The 24,494-nt window shown below is 36.6% G+C and overlaps 1 protein-coding gene across 1 annotated transcript in view; it reads left to right on the top strand.

The window, feature by feature from the left end:
• The first annotated feature begins 1,998 nt into the window (after positions 1-1,998).
• LOC139713970 (uncharacterized) overlaps positions 1,999-24,494 on the top strand; it is a 46,216-nt gene continuing 23,720 nt past the window's right edge. Inside the window, exons 1-14 of the mRNA XM_071625697.1 lie at positions 1,999-3,022; positions 4,269-4,414; positions 5,689-5,796; positions 11,359-11,496; positions 12,405-12,477; positions 13,546-13,656; positions 15,203-15,339; positions 16,099-16,165; positions 16,739-16,860; positions 18,905-19,055; positions 19,818-19,955; positions 20,687-20,793; positions 21,564-21,654; positions 22,218-22,412. Of these exons, the coding sequence (XP_071481798.1) occupies positions 2,204-3,022; positions 4,269-4,414; positions 5,689-5,796; positions 11,359-11,496; positions 12,405-12,477; positions 13,546-13,656; positions 15,203-15,339; positions 16,099-16,165; positions 16,739-16,860; positions 18,905-19,055; positions 19,818-19,955; positions 20,687-20,793; positions 21,564-21,654; positions 22,218-22,412 (2,403 nt within the window). The 5' untranslated portion in view covers positions 1,999-2,203. The remainder of the gene's footprint in view (positions 3,023-4,268; positions 4,415-5,688; positions 5,797-11,358; positions 11,497-12,404; positions 12,478-13,545; positions 13,657-15,202; positions 15,340-16,098; positions 16,166-16,738; positions 16,861-18,904; positions 19,056-19,817; positions 19,956-20,686; positions 20,794-21,563; positions 21,655-22,217; positions 22,413-24,494) is intronic.

Raw genomic sequence — 24,494 nt, 5'->3', positions numbered from 1 at the left:
AATGCTCAGGCAGTGACTGTGTCCCTGAACACAGTTCTCCTCTTTCTTATCCCATAAAAGAGATCCACTGGTAGCTCTCTTCACTTCAGTTGTTCAGTACAATAGGCATCTCCTTCTTCAGTGGACGGGGCAAACGCTCCATCTTCTTTCCATACACTCCATCTCATAGTAAAGACACTAAACACACACAGAATGCAAGGAGCTGAGGACTGGTATTGTTCTCTCTGTCCAGAAGACTGGATAGCTGTCTTAAGGTCTGTCATGACGCACTTGTTGATTGGGCAGCGAAGGGACGGGCCCCCTCGACTGACCACGATTAGCACCAACAGCGGTTCCCTGGATACCATACAATGTACCTTACAAAGCCCGCTAGGCCAGATTACATAGCCTAAGTTATATGCTGAGGCGTGGAAGTAGATTTAGTCGGGCTTGTTGTGACAATAAGCATGACAGTTAACTCCTTTTTTTTTAAATACCATCCATGTATTTGATCTATGTACATATGATGTATTTTTGCATAATTGATATTTCCATCATGTTTAATCATGCTCTCTTCCAGTGGTGAATGTGCATGCATTCACATTGAAGTGCCTATTTGTATCCTTAAACAACTTTAAAAGATCCAGAAATCATTTTTTTTTTCAAAGTTTTCTTTTTTTTCTGATAATGTTCAGACACTTACACTGCCCTGTACTGTATTAATCCTGCAACTGCCAACCCCCAGTACTGTCAAACACTGCAAAGATGTACATGAAGTGAAATGGAATTTTGATTGGGTTTTCTCCTGATGTACTTTCCTAAATAAAACAATTCTTTATGCTGAAAGTTCAATACAGCTACTGTACACCTCCCAAGTACACACAAAAACATGTTGGTTGATTCTTTATAGAACTTGATGATTATGAAACATGCAATGACAAATTCTCTTGCACTTAAGATGGCAATACAAAAAATTGTAGGTACAAAGATGAACAAGAAGACAACATGGAAAGACACCATTACAAACCAGTGGTGTACATTCCTGATTGTATTTGTCACTTTGCATTTTGGTGAATTCCACAAAAACTCATTTTTCATGAAAATTACACATTCCATCAACTTGATACTGACATACACAATGTACGTTAAGGGTAACAATTATTCCCCCTGCTTTCTGAAAACGGTTAGTCAACTGCTCTTTCATTATGCTAGAAAAGTGAATTTTTGTGGAATTTTCTTTATATTTTCTTTATATTGTTGTCCACACATACAACGTGTACGTCATAACCTCTTGTAGTCTCCTCATAATCCAGCAGTTCCAACACCAAAACTTTGCAAGTTCATAACTTTTGCATCGATTATCTGATTTTCCTCAAATTTCACTGATGTGTTCTACTAATATTGCTGCTTTCACTCAATCCACATTGCTCTTTGGGTTTGGGTTCCCTTTAAAGTAAAAATGTTTGGCTAGACTTCATGCAACAAGAAAAGTGACAAGTCTCGCAATCTGCTTGTTACAGCTTGTTACATTGATATTTGTGAGGGGGCTTTGATGTATGTTTTGTCAGTAGATGTTGATAATAACTAAGATGGTGATCAACAAACCTCTGTTGGATGGATCTCTGTATGCCCCAACAGGGTTGCAATGCCATTCATCCTTTGGAGGTGTTTATTTTACTGCTGCACTAGCCAATTTAAAAAGGCTTACAGTGTAGCTCATATAATAGCAGAATACTAGTTACTTGAAGAACAATTAAGTCAGCATTAGTGATTAGCCCTGCAGCCGTTTTGCAATCATGCATTGGCAGTCAACTAGACAGTTCTGATGATTATTAGAATTGGTGGCAAGGCAATCAATATGTTAATGAACCGTTAATCTGACACTATTGTCCTTTCATTTAAATGCATTGTTTTTGTATTTCCAGCATTTTTGTACAGGTCTATGATGCACATGCATCTATGAATGGGACATGGCGTGAGGACAAGAAAACTTGCTAGCAATCATGAAAACATCTTCATGCAGTTACACTGTGACCATCAGAGGTTCTCTACTCCTGTCCTGAACCGTTTCCGCTTCATCATGTAGTTCTCAAGTTATGAATTTGTGGATTTCTTTTGGACTTCATGAAGAAAAGCAAAAGTGCATGAATTGTAGACTGAAAGGGAAAGGCCAAAGAGTATAATCGGGGTCAATCCTTGACCGGAGGACCTATCATTGATCAAGATGGAGGAAGAAGAGAAGGAAGGTCAGAACCAGGCAGAGATGGAGGACGATGATGATGAGGAGGCTCAAAGGCAAGCACAGCTTGCTGAGCAGTACCGGAGGATGCTCCTGGAGCTTGAGAGCGATGAGGAGGCGATGAATGAAGGGGAGGAAGGAGCAAAACCCTTGGAGGAAGATGTGGAAAAGAAACCCCCAAAGGATGGAGGGGCCATGGGGGACAAGCGACCCCTCCTCAGCGAATCCCTGAACAGTTCTCTGGGCGTCATCCCAGACAGGAAACAGAGTCCTCCACCAATTCGGGTGGAGAACTTCGACAAAACGGAGGTGAAAATCACGGTTGAGTCATCTCTTCCCGCAGACAGTGCACCAAAGGTGGACAGACAAACAACTCCACCCGGTGGAAGAACCTCTCCCACCGGAAGAAGCTCACCTTTCAGGAACAACAGGGTGGAGCCAATGGTAGTTGTGGAGGAGCCTGAAAAGCAAGCATTTACCAAGGACTCAGAGGTCTCCAAAAATAACAATAGCCAAGGCGTGATGCTCAAAGACGTAATGCAGGCTTTCAAGGCACGTGATGGAGCAAACCATGGAAAAGTGTCGACACCAGACAGTGGTGTTGACTCTCTAGGCTCGGAGAAGAGACCATCTGTGAAAACATTAAATGATGTGGAGAAAGTGGGGCCTAGGGAAGACTCAGAAACAAAGATGAGGAACAATAAAGTTTTTATGAGGACATTCAAACAGAGATCATCCCAAGAGAACTTTGCTCTGTATGGTCTCCTCACCCCTGCCTTGTGCCTGGTGCCCAGAGTGGATGGAGTAAGTACAAACAAAATATTAAATAATTTTATAAAGCTGTTAAATGTAGATTTTCAAGATATCAATGTCAACTTTCATGACATTATGAGTGTTGCCACAAGACAAAATGGGAAGATTATATCATTAAATTGCCTTGTGATGGTACCACAGCTTAATACAACTTTAAGGAAAGATAATTGATAAATTAATGAATTGAGCATGTGATTGAAAACATGCTTTATATATAATTGTAGTTTCAATCTTTGCATAGAGATTGTTGCTCTATAAATTCAAGCAGGGGCGGATCCAGGAATTCCGTGAAGGGGAGGCGCCTTTACAAAATTAAAGGGGTGCGCATGAGCTCCCCCCCCCCATATTTTCCTTTTTATTTCTTTTGTATAAACAAAAAATTAAGAGGGGGCGCGTGCCTGGTGAGCCCCCCTCTCGATCCGCCACTGTCAATTGTGAAATCTTGATGAATACAATGCATACGATACAAGTTTATGTTCTCTTTCTGTCATACATAGCATAAATGCCAGCTTTGTACTCAATGTATGCAATTAACTAAAAATTTGTGCAGCATTGTAGATAATAAGGTTTATGGAACTTCAGTCATCTTTAGACAAATCATACACAAGTTTACATTGTGGTACTGTCAACTTTTAGTCCTTAGATTTGAAAACCATGTTCCTTTGAGAGTACTCTGTGGTTGTGATTTTGTACATGTAGGTACTGTACATTTAATTGATGGTTTTATTAGGAAAAGAAGTCTTGCATCTGGACTTTATCTGACCATGTACATTGTTTTTTCTCCATTTTTATAACCATCACACATGTAAGAGCATTACATTGTATTCATAAACCTAATGTGTGAAAAATACATAATGTGCAGTGTTTAAAATATCAGAATAACACATTTAGTAGATCATCAATGGATATTCAGTGACTTTTGGTCTTTGTGTGGAATATAGTGTCATTCTCTGTTGCCAAAAACATTTCATGTAACATCACTACTGTAGGCTAACATAATAATGTGTACTGTATATTCTCTGTTCTGAAAAAAACAATGAACAAGACCCTGTACATATTTTTCAAGGGATCATTGCATCAAAAAAACACTCAAATGACAAAATGGTACTCCATAATACAAAATTGTAGGTGTTAGTGATAGGATGGTATAGAGTAACCTGGCTGGATGTCAGAGATTTAACAATCGCCTGGCTGGATGTCAGAGAGTTAACAATCACCTGTGCATTTCTCCCTGTAGACGGATGCCTTAACCCAGACGTTCACTGAGCTGAAGGGTGAGGATCGTGAGCTGAAGCTGGCTGCAGCTCACATCGATGATGCCATTAGTGGCCGTGGAAAGTATGGCAAAGCAAGGGCATTCTTCAAGCCAAAATTTGGGCGATGGTGAGTCCCTCATAATTTCAGTACACCTGTAAATTAACCTGTTGAGGACGGACTGATTTTGCTACAACATGCATTTCCCATAGACACCTGCCCGAGTATACTCGGGACTCGTCCTCAACGGGTTAAAGACCACCTGTGCACAATGTAGTCTGTATATGTACAGTATGCAATGTACAGTTGTAAATACTGTGTTTGTTACACTGTAGTTGATTGCATGGAAAGCCATTTACAATTGTATGATGCTGTTCCTAGCTGATTTTTTTTTTAAATTATTTTATCAGTTGTCACCCTGTGTACAATTTTGTAAGATTGTAACTGCTGATCTACATATTTAACAAACATGTCAGAAAAGAAGAACCAGTTGGATTCGAACCTGTTATCTACTGCTTTCCTGGCAGAGACACTACCACCAGGGATGCCCATAGTGGCATGATGAACTTGGAACAAATACCCAGGCTCAAAAATTTTGATATTACATATTAGATACAGTTGCATATAGTCCAAGGCGAACAAGGCTTATCGAATAAGAAAAAAAAAAAGAAAAAAAAAAACACATCTTCACCCCTCTACATTAATAATCCCTTTCTTTTGTTGTATATTTATGCTGTTGGATATTTAATGTATAAAGAGGCCACCTGCCAAGGGAGCTCAGTTAAACAGTCTCCCCTACATGGTCAAATGTACATGTAGACAAGTTCAATTTTTATTGGAATACTTTATATCTACTAACACTGGATATTGGACTCTGAAATCCTTATAGATACAATGTATCTGCTGCTGTTCATATTTTTTTTTTCAAAATGCTTAACACATAATTTTCTCAGTATGTTTATAGCTGATGTTTCAACAAAGTATGTTAAAGTGTACAATGTATTATTTATAAGTTTGCAAAGTTAAAGAAGAGTGCAATAGTCACAATTACATATCAGCTGTCAGATGGGATTGAAAATATTCATCCAATTAATAGCTCAGATATATATATGCCAAAGTGAAATTTTCAGCATCTGCTGTGTAAAGACAAATGAAAAACATTGAATGTACTCAATGTTAACTTCATCTTTCATCCCATAAAGTTTTGCATGATCTGGGCCCCATTTCATAAAAATGACAAGTTACGAAAGTTGTTATCAAGCGACTGAAATCCTTGCATCTGATTGGCTGAGAGCAAATTTGTCATAGAAATGTGGCAGTCTGTCACTGATAACAAGTTTTATGAAATAGGAGCCAGGTTGATTGGAATTCATGTTCATTGGTGATTGATCTGTGTCTTGTAGGTGCTTCAAGATGATTAACAACAAATATTTCAAGGGTCTCGTCCTTCTCATGGCAACTCTTCATCTTGTTCTGACTTTCTTTGAACCTCCCTCCAAGCAACTTGAACAGTAAGTATACGAGAGTCTAAGAAATTGCCTCATTTTTTGTCAGTACTGGTTTTTTTTTCCTTGCAGAGGTGGGGGAGGTGGCAGAAGGGAACCTTCACCTTTCTTTGAGAGAATACAATACAAAATGATAGCCTGGGAATGGTGTCCATGATTTTGACAGTTTTGCAAGCGCTCGTCTGAACCCCTCTGGACAGATGAAAGCAGAAGGAAAGAAATAATTGTGTTACATGCAATCTTGCTATTGGCTGTGGCCATAGACTTACATTTACCTTTTCATGATCCCTTTATTTTTATCTTATGTACTTGATGGAATTGGACCTGAATATCACAGACTAGAAATGAATGAGTGAAGTTTTGAATATCAGTGAGTAGTGGGTAGAACACTTTGGTTGAAGTTCTTTTCCATGGCCATTTCTCACTGGTATCATCATATGTCGCTTAGAGAGGAAAATATCCCCCCCCCCCCCCAAACAAAAAAAAAGAGAAAAAAAAAATAAAAATAAAAAATAGAAAAGAAGAAGAAGAAGAAAAAAAGGAGTGCTGTCAAAGACAGGTGTATTTTGACAGAACTAACAGTGGCTTGCATTTGTGTGTGTATTTCACAGCCTTTTGCATTTTGAAGCGAAATTGATGTAACCCAGAAGAATGTGCCTCAAAGGAGATTTTTCTTCTTTTTTTTTTTCATTCATTGCACATATTGTTTAATGTGAGGGGCTTTCATCAAGGCCAATCATTTAACTGTGTGGGGGCAACAAACCGTGCTTGCCCATTGAGGCGGAAGAGGGATCTTGTCATGGGGTGGAGATCTTACACAATACCATATAGCAGGCCTCTACAGACCATATCCCCAGGAGGCTTTGAGGTTGCTAGGTCACAGCCATGTGTACTCAAGTTTAGTGCTATGGTATCGTCAAAACAAAAATAGTGAATTAAATGTCTACAATGTACATACACAGTGTCAAACATTCATCAAAGTGCATATTTTTTATGAAGTTTGACCCTTTCAGCCGAAGCTGTTGATCACCGAATCAACCTTCTTTTTTTTTCTTTATCTTTTTTTCTTTTTTTTTCAAATGATTGTGAAAACAATCCAACAAAAATAGAATGAATCCTTGGTCTTCTTGTGTTGCACCAATGTCTGGGATATACAATTGTACATGTACATACAAACTATGAGTTTTAAAGAGGTCATAATGATGCTTGTAGGGTATTGTTTAGCTGCAATTGGTATTAAGTATTCATGACTTTATGTACACAAAGAGATGTATTTGACATCATTGTGGAAGGATATGGTGCGTGAATTTTGCATGTCCTGAAACTGCATTTTGTGACGTAGACACAAAGTGTGTTTTTTAAGATGCAGAAGAGAGTTGAATTGTTAATTGAAGAACACTCGGCAGAGTTTCCCTCTGTTATTTAAAAAGCCAAGGAAATATGAACCCCCACTGCACTTAGCAACGAAACATTTCATCAAACACAGTAATGTCACCTGTTGATTTACATGGTTGATTTAGATGGGATGGGATGGGGATAACAGAGTAGTCAGTGATGAGATTATATCTTTACGAAAGGATGGAAAGTGTATAAAACTACTGGTAGTTTCTTCTCCATATCATTTTTTTTTTTTAGATGACAATGCAGTAACTTGTACACTTCTTTCACAATAGCGTGCTCATGTCAAGCACATTATCTGCAACAAGCCAAGGACAAATACTGCACCGGGACATTTACTTTTCACCCTGCATTTACAACCCTTAGTCTAGTAGTGAGCTGTGCTAATTCTGTGATGCTCTGAAATGAACGACATTGATATTTGAAGATGGGGGGGGGGGGGGGGGGCGATGAGAACAATCCGACCAGTGATCAAAGGTTATTTGATTTTCTCCAGATTATCTACAGTGTAGCTCCAGCCCTCTGATATGAACAATAAGTTTCTCATTAGAAGCTATGACCCATTGGCAGAGGTTGTACAGTGTACCATAATTGGACTTGATTTGGACTCTGAGGATCAGCCACAAATGTCAGTTTTAATCAGAACACCTTTTAAGCATATCACATGGCATTGGAAATGGTATTTCTGAATGAAAAATGAAATGTCTTGATCCAGAGGAAAAAAGTGTCCAGACGTGAGTTTTAACATTTTGTGTAATTACTTGTGAAGATTCCATTAGACTAAGTTTCTGTGTTATCTTTATTCTTCTTCATAATTTCCTCATTTTCCTTCTTCATTCTCTTCACTCATTCTTTTGCTTCAGATCTTTTTCATTCTCAGTCTTCTTATAAATTGTATTTTTTTTTCATATTGCTAATATTCAAGGAAAATGTCAAAATACATACAGTGAATAAACACAGTTGTTTATTCATTTTTATTGCATATTCAGTATTTTGTTCAGCATTTATTTAACAATAATGTACTGTAAAAGTGGAAATTTTCGCGTGACCAGAAACCAGCACGAATATAAAAACACATGAATATTTTTTGCTTGCCGTATGTTTCACTAATAAATATCTTCATTCCGCAGAATTAAAAATAAGTGAAATTCATCTCACCCAGCTGAGTACAAAAAAATGACTCGCGTGAAAATAACCACTTTTACAGTATTCAAAAACTTCATGCAATTAATGCACGCCAAAGTGTTATATATGACTGCCTAGCTCAAAACCCTCAAAAAGTTGCAGATAAGAATTCTCTGTAATTGACCAAAATATGACCTACTCAGATTTTTTAAAATTTGCCTTACCTGAGAGAGTAATCTTTGCTTTACCTACTGTTAAAATCTGGTGACTGAAAACAAAACCACATTGTGATATTAGCAGTTTTTCTGTACCATATTTTTCAGGCAGGTACTGCTTTCACTTGGAAATAGAATATATTTTCATTGATACTTTTGCATGTCAAGCCTTAGTGACCCATTTCTTAAATCCTCTTTTCTCTGAAATTACACCTTGTAACTCTCTTATTTCATTCACTTTTTGAATGAGTTAGGATGGTCCAATTTTAACAAGTTATAGATATTGTTTTAAAGCTTAGAGCTTACTCCTTAAAAGTATATGTATAAAAGTGGAAATTCATCTTGGCCTACTTTTTGTAGGTGTTGAGCTGGGTGGTCACATTATATATATACAGTATGAAGCCATCACAATAAAGCTGAGATATTTTGAAAAAGAGAAGGAGAAAAAAAGAAAGAGTGATAGTGTCCAAATTCCAGCTCATAGGTTTTTTTCAAGTCATCTTCTTGACAGCCAAGACATGTATTTACATCAGTCTATCGCTGTTCAAGGAGATTCGAGTCTTGTTGCCAGGTTACCGCCGGCAACCAGGGCAACTTGTTTAGGGCAGAGTGGATCTGTGTTTGTTTTCTGTGGTCTCTTTACCCCTCAAGAGCTCAGTTTCTGTGTGTCAACAACAGGTGCATTCTCCAATTGGCATGCAATTCACTTAGAGCATTTGATACTTTGATCAGACAGCTTTGACACATGTATATAATTGTGTGTCAAAGGGGGATAAAAATATTTCAACCATCTTGTAGAGTGTTTTGGAGAATACAAATTTAACTTAAATGCTTAGACTTTGGATTATTGTAATACAGAGCCTACAAATTTCTATGTATGTGGATTTAAGGTCTTGGGGAAGTGTCAGAAATGACTTGATAGATTTTAGGCATACTTTTCTGCACTACTGAAATTCAGTAAGTCAGTTAAAATCTAAAATCTATGATTGTATTCAGAATACAATAATGGATTTTAGATAACCTACTTAGTTTTTCTGTCTTTGTTTTATGTACTATTAAACTGGACTCTAGACTTGGATTGAATCACACAGAATGAAGTGCACTCATGAATATAATCATGCACAATTAAAAAGAAGACTATGTGTACTCAAACAATTTATCTATAGAGAAATTTTCTTTGCTGTACGTGACATGTCACATTTCCAATATTTTGTGGTATTTCGTTTTATGGTATTTTTTGTTAAGTATTAACTTTCTGTTGTATACTCACCAAACTAAATGAGCCAAAGAGAGATAAGACTGGAAAATGTACAACAATTTATGTTTTCACTCTTGTAAAACGTGTTCAGAAAAAAACTACAAAAAACAAAAATTGTGCTGGGGCTTTTTATACCCATTATTTTGGTATCGAAACTCTGGAATGAAATAGCACCAAGTAATAATTTTGTCATAAGATTTTGATAGATCATTGTGCAGTGGGCTGTGTACACATTGTTTTCATTGTACTGTGAATGGGGTAATCCCAACTGTCATGTCACAACTATGTACAAATGTTTGTTCTTTGATGTTGAAATGCAGAATCAATACTCATCTTGATCAAATACTTGGGGAAGTGTCATAAATGTTTTCATTTCTTTACTTTGAGATTTTTTTTTTTTTTTTTTTGGGGGGGGGGGGGGGGGGGGCTTTTTGAGCAGACTGATGCTGAATGGATTTTCCCTTGATTATCTTCAATCATCATGTAGTGACTGTGCAAATAGTTTTGACACGATGTTCCGGTTGATTGAGCACCAAGTGTGGTACTGTAAATTGACATTTTGCAGTATATGACTTGTGTCTGTCTCTATGTAATTACTTGTGATAGTCTTGTCTTGAAACATTGAATGGTTTGCTATTTGCCTCTCCATATATAACGATTAAAAAAAAAAAAAGAGAATGACTTGACTTTTCAACCCCTGTTGATGGGAGCGCCTGCAGATCATGTTTGGAAACAACAACAAAACCCAAAACATACAGTGTGCATGGAAACAGTAGCATATTTGTAGGAAAATGTTTTTTAAGAGACATGCTTAGATAGAAATTGATAGATGGAATATTACGTTTGTAGGAGGAAAGGTCATAGATGCACATGATGTACATATATGCAAATATAGAGAGATAGCTTTTAATATCAAAAATAACCTGCAGTATCGGTGTTGCAGAAATCAGGTGTATAAAGGCATTTTAGAAAGTAAGGTAGGCTCCTACTGTGCATCCAAATCATCCATGCTGTACTATAGGTAGAACGACCAGCTTACAATTTGCTTTGTTGGCTATCACATCAAATAAATTCTTGTCTGTGTTATATTGTTGAATAGATACTGCAGTACATTTGTACACACACATATACATACGTACCAATACAAGTATAACATGTTTGTCATGATGGCTACGCATCCAACCGGTCTACAATGATGACCTGACTATAATGACTGAACTTGTGTTTCCCTTGAGCAGTCGTTCTAGAAAAGGTTTGACTGTTTTTGTCATGGTGTTCAAGACGAGCCAGAGTAATGCAACACTGCACACTGGCACTGGTACGATGGTCCCTGACCAGTAAAAATCACTATTGGACCTGTAACTTTTCCAGGAATGGACCAGTGAAGAATAAAAAACTGGGTACATACTGGTCCAACAAACAGGTCGAAGCAGTAAAAAAAAAAAAAAAAAAGTTTATAGTGTGCATCCCTGTGTAATGCAACTCATATATTGGAAGTATGTTCATTAGATGTCTGTTTTACAGGTGCAGTTTCTAATTGGATAGTGTTTGTTCTTATTCTTGACCACACAGACAAGCGTCTCCCACCATCTACATAGTCCTGGCCCTGACTCCTCTTTGCCTTATTGTCTATGCCATTGACGTTGGTGTGCACATGGGGTTCCTGTCCTGGCGAGTGTTTTGGTCACTGGACGAGAATAGGTGGTTGAGGTAAGTGGACATCATACTGTATGTGAGAGATGCTGTAGCATCATGTGTTTGGAGCTCATGGACATTTCAATGTATGTCATGAGATAGCAAAAACTCAATAATCATATTCATACTCTGCCTGCTTTTGCAACAAGTGCCCTAAAGCGCTTAGATGTATATGGTACAAATTTGTAAGATGCATCCTGACTTTTGGAGTCAGCACCAAAATCTTGTATATGGCTGCACACAAGATAAGTACTGTGGTATGCCAAATGTGTGTTCGCCTAATATTACCCTCTCCTTTTCTACTCTCATTGTCAAAAAGTAGTTACTTTCATTGCTAGGAGAGAGAAAAACAAGATAGAATTGTAATAAATAAATTATATGAGATTCTTTGTTATGTTTGGTGAAGTATGTCAACCTGCTCAATTGCATTTGCAGATGAAACAAAAACCCAGCTTAGGTGCATCAAAATAGTTTTAAAATGTGTGTTAGGGATAGAAACAACCAATGTCAAAGTTTTAATCAGTATTATTAATATCAAACATTGTTGAAGATAGAAAATGTAAACAATAGCTACCCGTATGCTAGACTAAACCATCTACTGTTATGTTTTATTAAGGAGAAATAGTGATATTTCCTTATATTATTTTGCTTCATTGCAAAAATTTTTACAGGGTAGGATTTTTGTGATACAACTGACCTATGCATCAAATGTAATATCTCGAACATTTTTTAAATCACTGCGCCTAATATTAAACAGCACCTTTAATGTGACGGTTTCATTGTCCTGGCATGTTAGGGTAAGGAGGGTGTTTGATACTCTGTATACGAAAGAGGAAGAATCATACTGGTATATCTGTGATTTTTACATTCTTTTTCTTTGTTCTTTTATTAAATTTTCTTATCTTTCTCTTGTACTTCACCAGGAGTGAATTTGTTTTCACCTGCATGTACTGTGTGGACTATTTCATGCTGGTGTTAGAAGTGATCATAGGCAAGGTAAGAGAGTACTACTCCATGGAGCTCCAGTCAAGAATATTTCTGCTTTAGTTATCAGAGTTTTGTATGAAGGTTTTTGTCCCTCTAGATTTTAGTGTAAGGAATTTATGACATTTTGTGCCATGTGGACAGAAATATACATTACAGATAAAGGCTGACCTAATATTCCTTTGTACTTATGTGTTTGTGTACACTATGAAACTCTGAATACATGTATGTACATATGTACCTTCATTATCTTTTTTATGTTATGTGGATGTGATATTTATTCAATATTTATGCATTTAAATTATTTAGTACAGTGCAGCAAAAAAGCATTGATGAGCTTTGCAGTGCAGTATAACATCATAGTTTCTGTGCTCAACAAATAATTTTTATTATCATAAGTGTTTTTGTTATCTTTTATTTATACAAGAATGATTCTGAGGGGAAAATACCAGATTGACCATATATTGTAGATTGTATGGTACTTTATTTGAATCCAGGTCTCTGAATTCCATTTTTCCATTTGTTTCTTTGTGTTTTATCTATTTTCAATCTATTCCTCTAATGTATGACCTAAGATTTGTGTGTTGTGTTTGATGCAGATGTATACAATTGTGTTTCTTCCCACATCGGCTGTGTCAGTGTTCTATTTACGTCAAACTGCCTTTGTAAGGTTTGCTTAGCATCACTTAGCAGGTGTCAAAGGTCTTCTCAGATAGCGAATGGTCACTGTAGAGTTGCCATAAATTGAGTATTTGCATACTGGTATTTGGTATGTTAATGACAAGTTGGAACATAGTAGATTAATTCCCCTGCCTGCAAGAGGAAAAGTCTTTAGTGGTACTGCTCACTTCAAATTTTGTATGTCAACAAAATCCAGAACTAGAGACCCTGTTACCGTATTTCTTCTGGTTGGTTTATGGAGTTAATGTTGAATCATTCTATCAATTTGGTAATCAACTTATCAGAACTGTGTTGTTGTTGTTTTTTTATTTCAATTTTGAAATCGAGCTTATCCCATTGTTCAGCCAGCAGACCACTGTTTGTAGTTTGTCCATTTTGAGTCTTTCTTTTTTCCACCAGCGTTTGGCTCAGCCCTTTCGATGTTTGCGGGCATTCATCATTCTGTGCAAGCTGAACAATGTGCAACACATCTGGGATGTGGTTATGTCTAGTGTCGTGAAGTTTGTTGAGGTAAGTTGTCCTTCGATATCAAGTGTGAATCTTCCTGATTCTTGTTATCATTCGGTGACAGTGGTTGTAATGGTACAGTAACTTTGTTCTTGTTTCCCCGTAGCAAGAAATGATTTTTATGATGCAAAGACAAGCTCACAGACATGCAAACACATGCACATACACAAATATACTGCTGGTGGAAAGGTCATCTAAAAAAATGACTTTTTTTTTTCCGTCTCTACAACTGAATATTATGTTTTTGTTTTCTGTTAGAGAAATTTCACAGATTATTGAAAATAGAATTCTGAAATGTGATAAAGTCTAAACATCTCAACAACAAGAGCAGAACAATGTGTGACAGGAAACTTAATTTAGCATTTAGCTGGCTGTGCAGAAATCAGTTTCCATGTGGCAGAGTGCTGTTGTGTAACATAAATATTTATTGATGTCATTTCACAGTAGACAATATATTTATACATCCCTCTGGCATACGAGAAACATAGTGCAGAGAATCACAAGGCCAGTGATGCCATCTCCCATGGTGCACTTGATGGCTCCTGCCCACAGGGCATGAAGGAAAAGCACTCAATGTGATGAATTAACCCGCTGTCTAAAAAAGAAGTGTCATTCATTTGACCACATTCATAAGCATCAGATCAATTACAAAGAATAATAGGTGTTCGCTTCCCGTTGGTCCCAAGTGTATTGTTTGCAAGTGGATCAGGTTGAGGCAAGTTCAGAGCCTCCCACAGTCTAATTTGGAATGGAATATTACAAAAGAATTTACTGGCTTTGAAATGACTGTTCAGAATATGCTAATTTCCAGTAATTTTGACAATGAGCTGAAAGTCGTTGACGTCAACCAAATGATATCCTTTGTAATCATTGTCATGAAGCTTGTTATTATCATCGTTTCTATCTTTTTCAATTATGGTATTATTATCTTCATAATACACCTGTCAAGTGTTCCTTTTTTAGTCAGAACAATCCCATTTTTTTCCCTCAAGGATAGAAGCATCTTGCAACCTTGCATTCCTTTTAATTTCCAACTCCTAGTGATGCATGGGACATGGCTGAAAAATCATATTTTTGCTTATTTTGTTCCAGTCATTCCTGGTTCCCATACTTTAGCATGTATGTCATTATGATGATGGTGATGTTTATAATGATGATCTTGATGAAGATTATTGATGTTTTTTTTTATGGCATAATTATTATCACTATTATTACTCAGTTTTTATTATATACTGTATATGCCATACATTCTGTTGGTTTTTATTTTCATGAATTTCATGAGTTGTGTGCTACCTGGTATTTGCAAATCTAAAAACACATGAAAATATGAACTCTGATTTTAACATGCATACATGTCTCTGTCCCGTGCTGTGCTCCATTATTGTGAATCTAACCACTCACTAAAATATCGAGAAGCCCGATTTGTGAAAATTTGAATCGCCAAATATGTGGCATATACACCATCTCATCATTGTAACAGGAATTTTTGTGTCTGCGCAGAAGAGAGTGTTAGGATGTGTATTGTGTTCTTTGCTCTCTTTTTGTGCAGGTTTTTGTTGGCATTGTCTTCTTCATCATTGTGTTTTCTGCTGTTGGAGTCCACCTGTATGATAATACTTACCACAATATTACAAGCAGCGATGACAGTTCGGGTTGTGATGCAAATGAAACAAATGTATATATAGGGTAAGTAAACCATACAGCAGTATTTTTTTTTTTCCATTGCTTGATGAAAAGTATAAGTTTAGATGAGAGCTCTTCTAGCTTTATTTCTGTCATGTGTTTTAAGAAGTAAGTCATGAAAAATTGATATATACTCTTGATACTGACATCCTCCAAAGAAATAGCAAGAGAATGGTTTGTGTATAGAATGTGACTGCCACATACAAACAATCACTTATACAACAAGTGCATGCTCCTGTAGACAGGGCTGCGCACTAACCCATTTTTTCTATTGGTCCAACCTGTCTGTCAGACCAGTAGGTGCCCAGTTTTTCCATGTTTTACTGGTCTATTCCTGAAAAAGTTACAGGTCCGACAGTGATTTTTTTTTTTTCAAACTGGTCATGGACCATTGGGCCAGTGCCAAAGTGCAGTGTTGCTTCAGATGTATTTTGTATATAGATATCACAAAATTTTTCTCTTCCATTCCATTCTCTTTTCAGTGTACTACATTCACAGATGTCACTACCTATAGTGAGAAATATTCTTTAATGAAGGGTTTTTTTTATATTATGTTGATATATTTCGACCTTCAGAATACAGTCTTACTGTTTGAAGTTGAAAATATGATATTTTGTGAAGTTTGTCAGAAAATTTTTAATATGGTCAAGTGTTAAATACATCCATGATGTGGTCTCATTGTATGGAATTTTTTTCATGCATGAGCTTTTGATTATGGATTCTCATGAAATATGTCCCTAATGTTCTTGTCTCCTATCTCAGGGCATTTGATCATGTTGGCATTTCATTTCTAAGGCTCTTCGTGCTACTCTCTACCGAAAATTATCCGGTAAGTTTCAAGAATAAATGATATGATAGAGATCATGATATTCATGATGATAATAGTGGTGCTGAAAGCAATAATGGTTTAAAGGTATTCATTATTTTCATCAGCATCATTAGTAGTACAGCTGTAGTAATAATAGTGGTAATAGTAGTAGTAGTAGTAGTAGTCATCGTAGTAGTAGTAATAGTACAAGTAGTTGGAGTAGTTATAGTAGAAGTAGTAGTTGTAGTAGTACTAGCGGTTGTAGTAGTAGTAGTAATAGTAGTATGACAAGAAAAGCGTAGTCTACAATGTTCTAGAAATACTAGTAAAGTTGTGTGTTTTGTTTCTCCCAAGAGTGTCCAAAATTGTTTTTCAGTGCAGATGATTTCATACAAGCAACAGGATGATATCTATCTGTTTTCTGCACAGATAAGTGAGATAGATGGATCAATATATGAGTTTACACGTTTCATACGAAATCAGCATATCAAGACATGTGAATTCACTCTAATTTGAACTCGATTGTTATAGGCAGATGGAGAATGAAAGGGTAATAAATGTGCATCCTGTGTTGGTTATCACACGCATCTGCAGGACGTCATGATTCCGGCGTTTACCAGCAGCCGCTGGAATTTTCTCTACTTTGGTCTCTTTGTCTTTGTTGGAGTATTTTTCCTGACTGCCATCATGCTTGCTATCATCGTCGACAGCTACTGGTAAGTCAAGTTACCACACTATCCTTCTGTAACAGGTAGAGTTTTAGGGCTTGATGTTACTTGGGAATATTGAAGTCTGTAGGTCATATTTTTTACCTGATAGTTAAGAGCCAAGATTGTTGTACTTTATTTGTTCACTTCAAGGGAATGAATTTTACTGTTTGAGAATGTTGAAGTCAGCAGGTCATATTCATCATCTGATGCTTGTAGAGCCCAGCTTGTTGCACCTTTTTTTTTTTTCTTCTTTTTGTGAGGTCAGATTGATTTCCTCCCCTGTCATGGAAATGAGTTCTGAAATCTCTTTTTCATGTGCTGTAATTGTTGTGATGGGTTTGTATGTGTTTGTATAAGTGTGTGTAGTGTAATGATTGATGTCTTGTGCGTAGGTTTACGCCTAAAATTATCTGGAAAACCTTGAATATGGTGAAGACGAGAGCAAAGCAAACCTTTCAAGCAATGTTTACAGAGGAGTAGCATTGTCCAGTTTAATCTCAGCTCCAACTCCTGTTTGAAACGTTTGGTAAACAGAATGGTAAGGGTTTGATGTTACAGTGTACTTCAACGTCATGCAATAGTATTATTGATTTTGCGGTTCCTCACACCTATCGACACTTGCAGCAATGATATCATGTATCTACCGTAGACAGATACACTTTTTATGCAGTGCTGCAAAAAAAATGTGAAAGTTAGACTAACAGAGATGTAATACAACAATTAAAAGCTTTCATTTCAATTTCCAGTTCTAAATAGGTTGAATTGAATTGAATTGAATTGAAAAGATACTTTATTGAGCAATATCCATTGCAACCCACAGGCTGAATTACAGACATTGTACACAAAGGACCATGAATACATTAAAAATGTAGATAATTATTAATGTAGCTAATGGATAAGTATTGTGATAGTGAAAAAACAAAACAAAGATAGTTTAGGATGGAAGGCATCCTAGGAGACTTGTACATTTTATCACAAAACCTTTTGACTATCTCTTTTTGAGAGATGATAATTCCAGGAATGCGTAGTTGTAATGATGTTGGTTTCTTAAAAAATAAACCAAACACAAAATAGCAAATATTGATTGTAGGTGACGGTGTGTGGGCCTTGGTATGCAATATCCTATGATTTATCATATCCTAGCTAGGTGATATCATTCTTTGAAATTTTAGGACGTGTTTATCAAATTATACCCTACCCTGATTTGACTTTGTTCTTCCCCGAAATGGGGAGGGGGGGGGGGGGGGGGGAGGAGAGGGAAGTGTGATCATGGATCGCGGTTCGTTGTCTGTCTCTATAGTGGTGTGTTTACCTAACTGTCTCACCGCTCCTCATGTCTCAGAGGTCACTCTGGCTGTTGATTTTAGTGATCCTAATCAGGAGGTCATCATAGAAGGAATTTATTGCTCTGTTATGAGCCTCCCATTTTGGCTTGATCTCTTCTGGCCAAATGTGGCAAGAGGAAATAATGATGATGTACACCCGAGGTCTTCTAATCCAATATTCATTGCTCCCCTTTGACTGGCCTTGGAAGAAAGTAAATTGTATTTCTGTTGAAAATAACAAGCAATGCATAATGCAAACGTGACTTGGCATTTTATTTATTAATTAAGCATTAGTATGTGTGGAGAGGAAACTGTAGCTCAGGGGTATGTTGCTTGAATTCAACATCCTTATGTTTTTTTTATGCCTCCGCCACGAAGTGGTGCCGGAGGCATCATGTTTTCGGGTTGTCCGTCCGTCCTTCCGTCCGTCCGTAATGAATTTTGTGGACAGCGTAACTAAAAAGCCTTTTGCGGTATCCTAATGAAACTTGGCATGTATGTGTATGAGGGGGTGAAGTTGTGCCTACCAACTTATGGTGCACATGCTCAAGGTCAAAAGTCAAGGTCAAATACGTAAAATTTCACTATTTCCACCATATCTACGCAATGCCTGAAGATATTTCTTGAAACATATTGTATACATGTATTACCCAATTACGATTCTCTGGTGAAAGTTTGGGGTCATGAGGTCAAAGGTCAAAGGTCTTTCTTTCTTTCTTTTTTAGGTCCTTTGCCAAGAAGCATGTCAAGAAGGAGCGTGCCAGGGAGAGGGCGGAGCTTGCCAAGGCGTGGAACCTCCTCGATCCCCTTGGCAATGGCAGCCTCCCAATCACGGACGGACGCTTCCTCAAGCTCCTGAAGATTCTCAAGCCTCATGTGAGTAGCACTTTTCATCATCCCCTTCAATTGTGGACACATGCATACACATGCATTCTTGCCTTTAAATATTCGTACAAACTATTACAAAAGGGGAAGTTTTTACCTAATTTATGTTTTTGTGTAGGATCATTATCAGTGAACTTTGCTTGTTTTTCATTTTTTTAAGATTGTTCAGTCAGATAGCTTGCCCAAATTTTCACCCTGAATTATTGCATGCATTTCAGGCAACCAGAAACCAGCACGAAAATAAAAACATGTGAATATTTTTGTATGTCATATGGTCCATTAATATCTGTCTTGATTCCGCGGAATTAAAAACACACAAAAATCATCTTACCCAGCCAAGCGTGAAAAAAAACTTGCACAAAAATAACCATTGTAAGAGTATTGTATTGCTAAGTCATGTGCTTTTTTGGGATTTTCAACATCCTATATCACTGGATTTCTTCCCCTACAGTTTCACTGGATTTCAGACCTGAGATTTCCACTTTATTTCTAAATTCTGCTGTTTGATTGAATTTATAGCTCTGCTCTTCTGATATATATCTCTTCTGATATATATCTACTCCCTACAAGCAATGCTTTTATTTAGATTCCTCATATTTCACATGTTTAATTGTTTTATTGTTGTATTTGACAATTCACCCATGCATTTTTTTTTAATGTTTATGGTTTATTTGTTAAATGTGGAATATGGAACAATAGACACAATACAAACAAACAAACTGTTTTTTTTAATTCATTGGATTTTATTGACAGCACACTGATGAGATGAACAGCCAGCTGATTGATTACCTGGATGACAACAATGATGGACAGGTGGACTCTCTAGAGTGGACCATCAGACTGAACGAAGCACTCTCATTCGAGTTTGAAGAGGACAAGTTTTATGATATTGTAAGTCAAAATATTTAAGATAGAATGGAGCAAGAAGAGAGAGTGAATAAATGGTCTCTCAGAATCTGGGCATATTCTTCCCTAACATCCCAATCCCCCCCTAAAAAAAAAAAAAAAAAAAAAAAAAAAAAAATATCATTTTGATAACTTTGATAACATTTTGATAACAGGAACTTACATTCATTCATGCACTTTTGCATATACAGTAATATGTGAGTCTTGGCAATTAAGGCAGTCCAGTATGCATCAAGAAATCATCACCCATGCAGTAATCTTCTCTTTTGATAAGTTATGATAGTTGATGCCATTAATATTGTCATCTAAATAAGTTGAAATATATGTATCCAAATCTTGTGTATTTTCCATTGATATAAAAATTATTAACATATTGATGTGTTCATGGAATACTGTTGAAGTAAAATGTGCATCTTCTATCACATGTTAGGGAGTCAGTGCCATTACCAAAATTTGATTTAAGTGCAGTTATTTTTTTCACTATACAGTGCATATCATGTTTTAACATAAAATAGATGATGGATTTTGTGTAATGGATATCTACACTACATGTACTATAAATGATGCAAGAGTACTACACACTGAAATGAAATGAAATGAAATGAGACACAAATGAAAAGCAAGGTGTTTCATTTGGTATTGGTGTATTTACACTCTACTTTACTGTCTGCATATCAAATTCAATGTTTGTTTCTTTTTGGTGTGATTATTTCCAGGATACTGGCGGGTCAAAGTTTGTCTTCACGATGCAGTCATTTTGTCAGAAGGTCATTCGCTCGAAGGCCTTTTCCAGAATTGTGCTAACTCTCATTCTACTTCACTGGTGAGATATCTCCTTGGAATGCTCTGTAGTACATTCTCATCCACTTTTTCCTGCCCTGATCTGTTGATTGCTAATGCCACCAGTCACTAACATTTTCCTCAATACTCCTCTCTACTTTAGTGTACTATGAAGCAGTATTCAGTTTTCAAAATCTGTGAGGGGAAGAGTGGTTTATATGCCTGTCTCTATTCTTTGCTAATTGCAATGTCATGCATTTGTGATTTACCGCATTGCATTGTTATTGAGAACAACATTTTCGTTCTTTGATATTGAGGTGTTGGAGAACCTGTAGAATAGTGTATGTGTCTGTGTATTCATCTCCATTAGCAAAGAAAAAAAAGTGATATAATATACAATTTATTTGAGGCAAAGGCACATTATTGCCACTTTATCTCATCACTTTTTAAGTTAATATTCCTCGTAATTCTTGGTTAAGGAAAATAATATGGTAAAAATAAAAATTCATCATATGAATTGACACTTGACTAGAAAAGAATCACCGAATGCATTAATATTTGAATGCCTTCATCATAAATAAAGTCATAAATGATTGGCAAATGGAGCCAATTAGTTTATCTATAGTGGCATAATTGCTTGCTTAAAAGAGAGGGAAAGAGTGATTTAAGAAAGGAACTATAGAAGAAGTGTTTAAAGGAATAAATGAGAACACCAACGATAGAGTGCATGAATGAATGCATGAATGAATGAATGAATGAATGAATGAATGAATGAATGAATGAATGAATATCTTTTTGTCTGCCTTCACACAGCATTCTCTTCTGCCTGAAGTGGTATGGCATGTCAGAAACTGCAATGCTCAGCATTCAGATTCTAAAGACGACCATCATTTCTGCATTCCTTGTGAGTAATCATTTGCCAATATGCAATTTATATTTATTCATGTAGTAGCTTTGATTTCAATGAATTTATAATGTTAGAAGATAGTTGAATATATAATAAAGTGACAGATACATGTTTTCTTTTGCTTCAAAAAATTCATGTCTTTGAATTATCTCCCTGTATATTTATACAACCAAAGATTGAATATATAATACATATAGCGATTAAAACACTGAGGTTTTTATTCAGTAAATCATTCTGACAGTGATTGTACCAGGAGATGGCATTGACTATGAATTGCCAATATAACCGGTCATTAGAAAATCTCAGGGGTAAGTAGTCCTGGAGACACCATAAGTGTACATCCTGTAGTTTCACATTAACCTGTTGAAGACGAGTCTCCAGTATAACTGGGCAGGGGTCCATGGGAAATTGTATGTTGTAGCAAAATCAGCCCGTCCTCAATGGGTTAAGTTTTGTGTATTGAGTTTGAAGATAGCGAACTTGAAAAAAAAAAAAGTCAACATTGTAGCCAAGTGTTGGCAGATAGTAATAATATTTAATTTTGGACCTCGCCCATACAGGTTGAGGTGGTTCTACGCGTCCTAGCAGAAGGTCGGAACCTGCTCCAGGTCATTGAAATGCTGGACATTGCCCTCATCTTCATCGCCATGGTAGCCAACATTGTGTATTACGTCATTCCGCCTGCCTACTACTGGATCTGTAACATTATCTCAGGGCTTGCTGTGCTCATTAGAGTGTGCTTCAATTCAGATCAGGTGAGCAGGTTAAGATTTCACACTTTCTTTGCCAAGGAGATGGGACCTTGTATATACTGCTATGGGCTTTTCTGTGCCAATCATGCTCAAAGCACACAAAGGGTTGATTAAACACTTTTTGAAGTATCTGTTCAAGAAGTTCAAATCAGGTGAGCTCTTACACTTTATGTGCTCTCACACTCAGTGTTAACTCTACAAGCCTTGATTGGCTTTCAGTCAATTGCTCCTTAAAGAAAGCTAAAAACAAAAACAAAACTAGAGAAGCACTGAGAGAGTGCAGACCTCCACCAAGCAACTCATTTCCAACACTGTCTTGCTCTTCCAGAGAGATCTGTGATTTCCATCAACACGCATATTCATGCTGTAAGTCGGCCAGTTTCCCAGTATAGAAATCTTTTGTTACTTTATCAATACCAAGTTGCGCGGCACACCTCGCCCTAGCAGAAACTAGAGCACGCACTTTAGTGCGCACTTATTATAAAATCCTCAAAAATGCGCAGCTTGAACTCCCAAGTTCATTTACCCTACCTGCCAAAATATTGAAAATCCTTCTTAAAATCCATAAAACTTTCTGGATCACTACCAAAATTTGATCATCTGTTTCTTGTGTCTATTTTCAACCTTTCCTGCAAGTTTCATTAAAATCCGTTCACAACTTTTTGAGTTTTTTGCACACGGACAAACAAACAAATGGAATGAAAACATAACCTCTTCCGTTGGTGGAGGTAATAAAAGAAAAGCTAAGCTGTAATGTAACTCTGTATAAAGTGTTGGTGTGTAACAATGTGACCATCCCACCAAAAAACTCTAGTGGGTACAGGCATGAGTGGGTGGGAGGATCATGTATTCCTTGTTGAATGGCATTTAACTTTTTATTTGAGCATCTGCATTTATCAATGAACAATGCATGTAGGAAGGCTGATTAGCAAGCAAAACTCATGGGTCCTTCATGAGTTGTCTTGTTGCTGCTGTTTTGGATCAGTTTTGAATCAAGTTCATAGAAGTTAACTTGTGATCAAATTTTAAACTTCATAAACTTGCTTAAACTTGACTTTGATGTTATTGGTTTATCTGAAACCTGGCTCAAAGATGCCGACAAACTGCCTAATATACCAGGTTACAACTCTGTGTGTTATAATAGACGTGGGAAATTAGGTGGCGGAGTTGGTTTGTACATAAAGGACTCTTACTCCTATTTTGAGAGACCTGATCTGGTTAGTGATGATGGTATGTGTGAATCTATTTTTATTGAGATTTGTCAATCAGTAGGAAAAAATATTGTGATAGGCACTATGTATAAGCCCCCAGGTATAAATTCGCATAACTTTAATGTTACTTTTGATTCAAAGATCTCACCGCTACTGAAAGAAAACAAATTAGTTTATATTATGGGTGATTTTAATATTGATTTATTAAAATATAGCACGGATAATGATGTAACTGATTTTGTTAACACACTTTTTAGTAACTATTGTCTCCCTCTTATAACGAGGCCTACACGCATTACCAATGCCACTACTACTCTGTTGGACAATATTATTACCAACCAGTTCAATAAGCCTATTCAAAGTGGACTGTTGTATTGTGATATTACTGATCATTTACCTGTCTTCCAGCTAACTGATCTAAATCAAATAAAAAGTGACAGACCAAGAAGTGATATTTATGTGAGAACTGTAAACAAAGACAGTATTGACGCTTTCAGGACTGAACTTGGTTCACACTGTTGGGATAATTTGTATACTATGGAAAATGTTAACGAAGCTTATGATTATTTTGAGTCTGTTCTGTCAGGGTTATATAATAAACACTTTCCCCTAAAGAAAAAAAGTCGGTGTGCAAGAAAGCTTAATCCCTGGATGACTGACAGTATTTTACGTTCTATCAAATATAAAAATTTGTTATATAAGAAATATATGCGTAAACCAAGCAACTTTAATGAATTAAAGTATAAACGTTTTAGAAATACTCTGAATGCTACAATAAGAAATGTGAAGAAACAATATTTTGAAAGGAAATTTGTTGCATATAGAAGTAATATTAAAGCAACTTGGAATCTTATAAATACACTTTTGAATAGAG

The sequence above is a fragment of the Diadema antillarum genome, unplaced genomic scaffold, assembly GCF_040938485.1.
Source record: "Diadema antillarum isolate AM-2024a unplaced genomic scaffold, OU_Dant_1.0 seq00002113_RagTag, whole genome shotgun sequence".
Classification (NCBI taxonomy): domain Eukaryota; kingdom Metazoa; phylum Echinodermata; class Echinoidea; order Diadematoida; family Diadematidae; genus Diadema; species Diadema antillarum.
The sequence above is the reverse complement of the archived record's forward strand: the minus strand, read 5'-3'. Positions and strand labels throughout refer to the sequence as shown.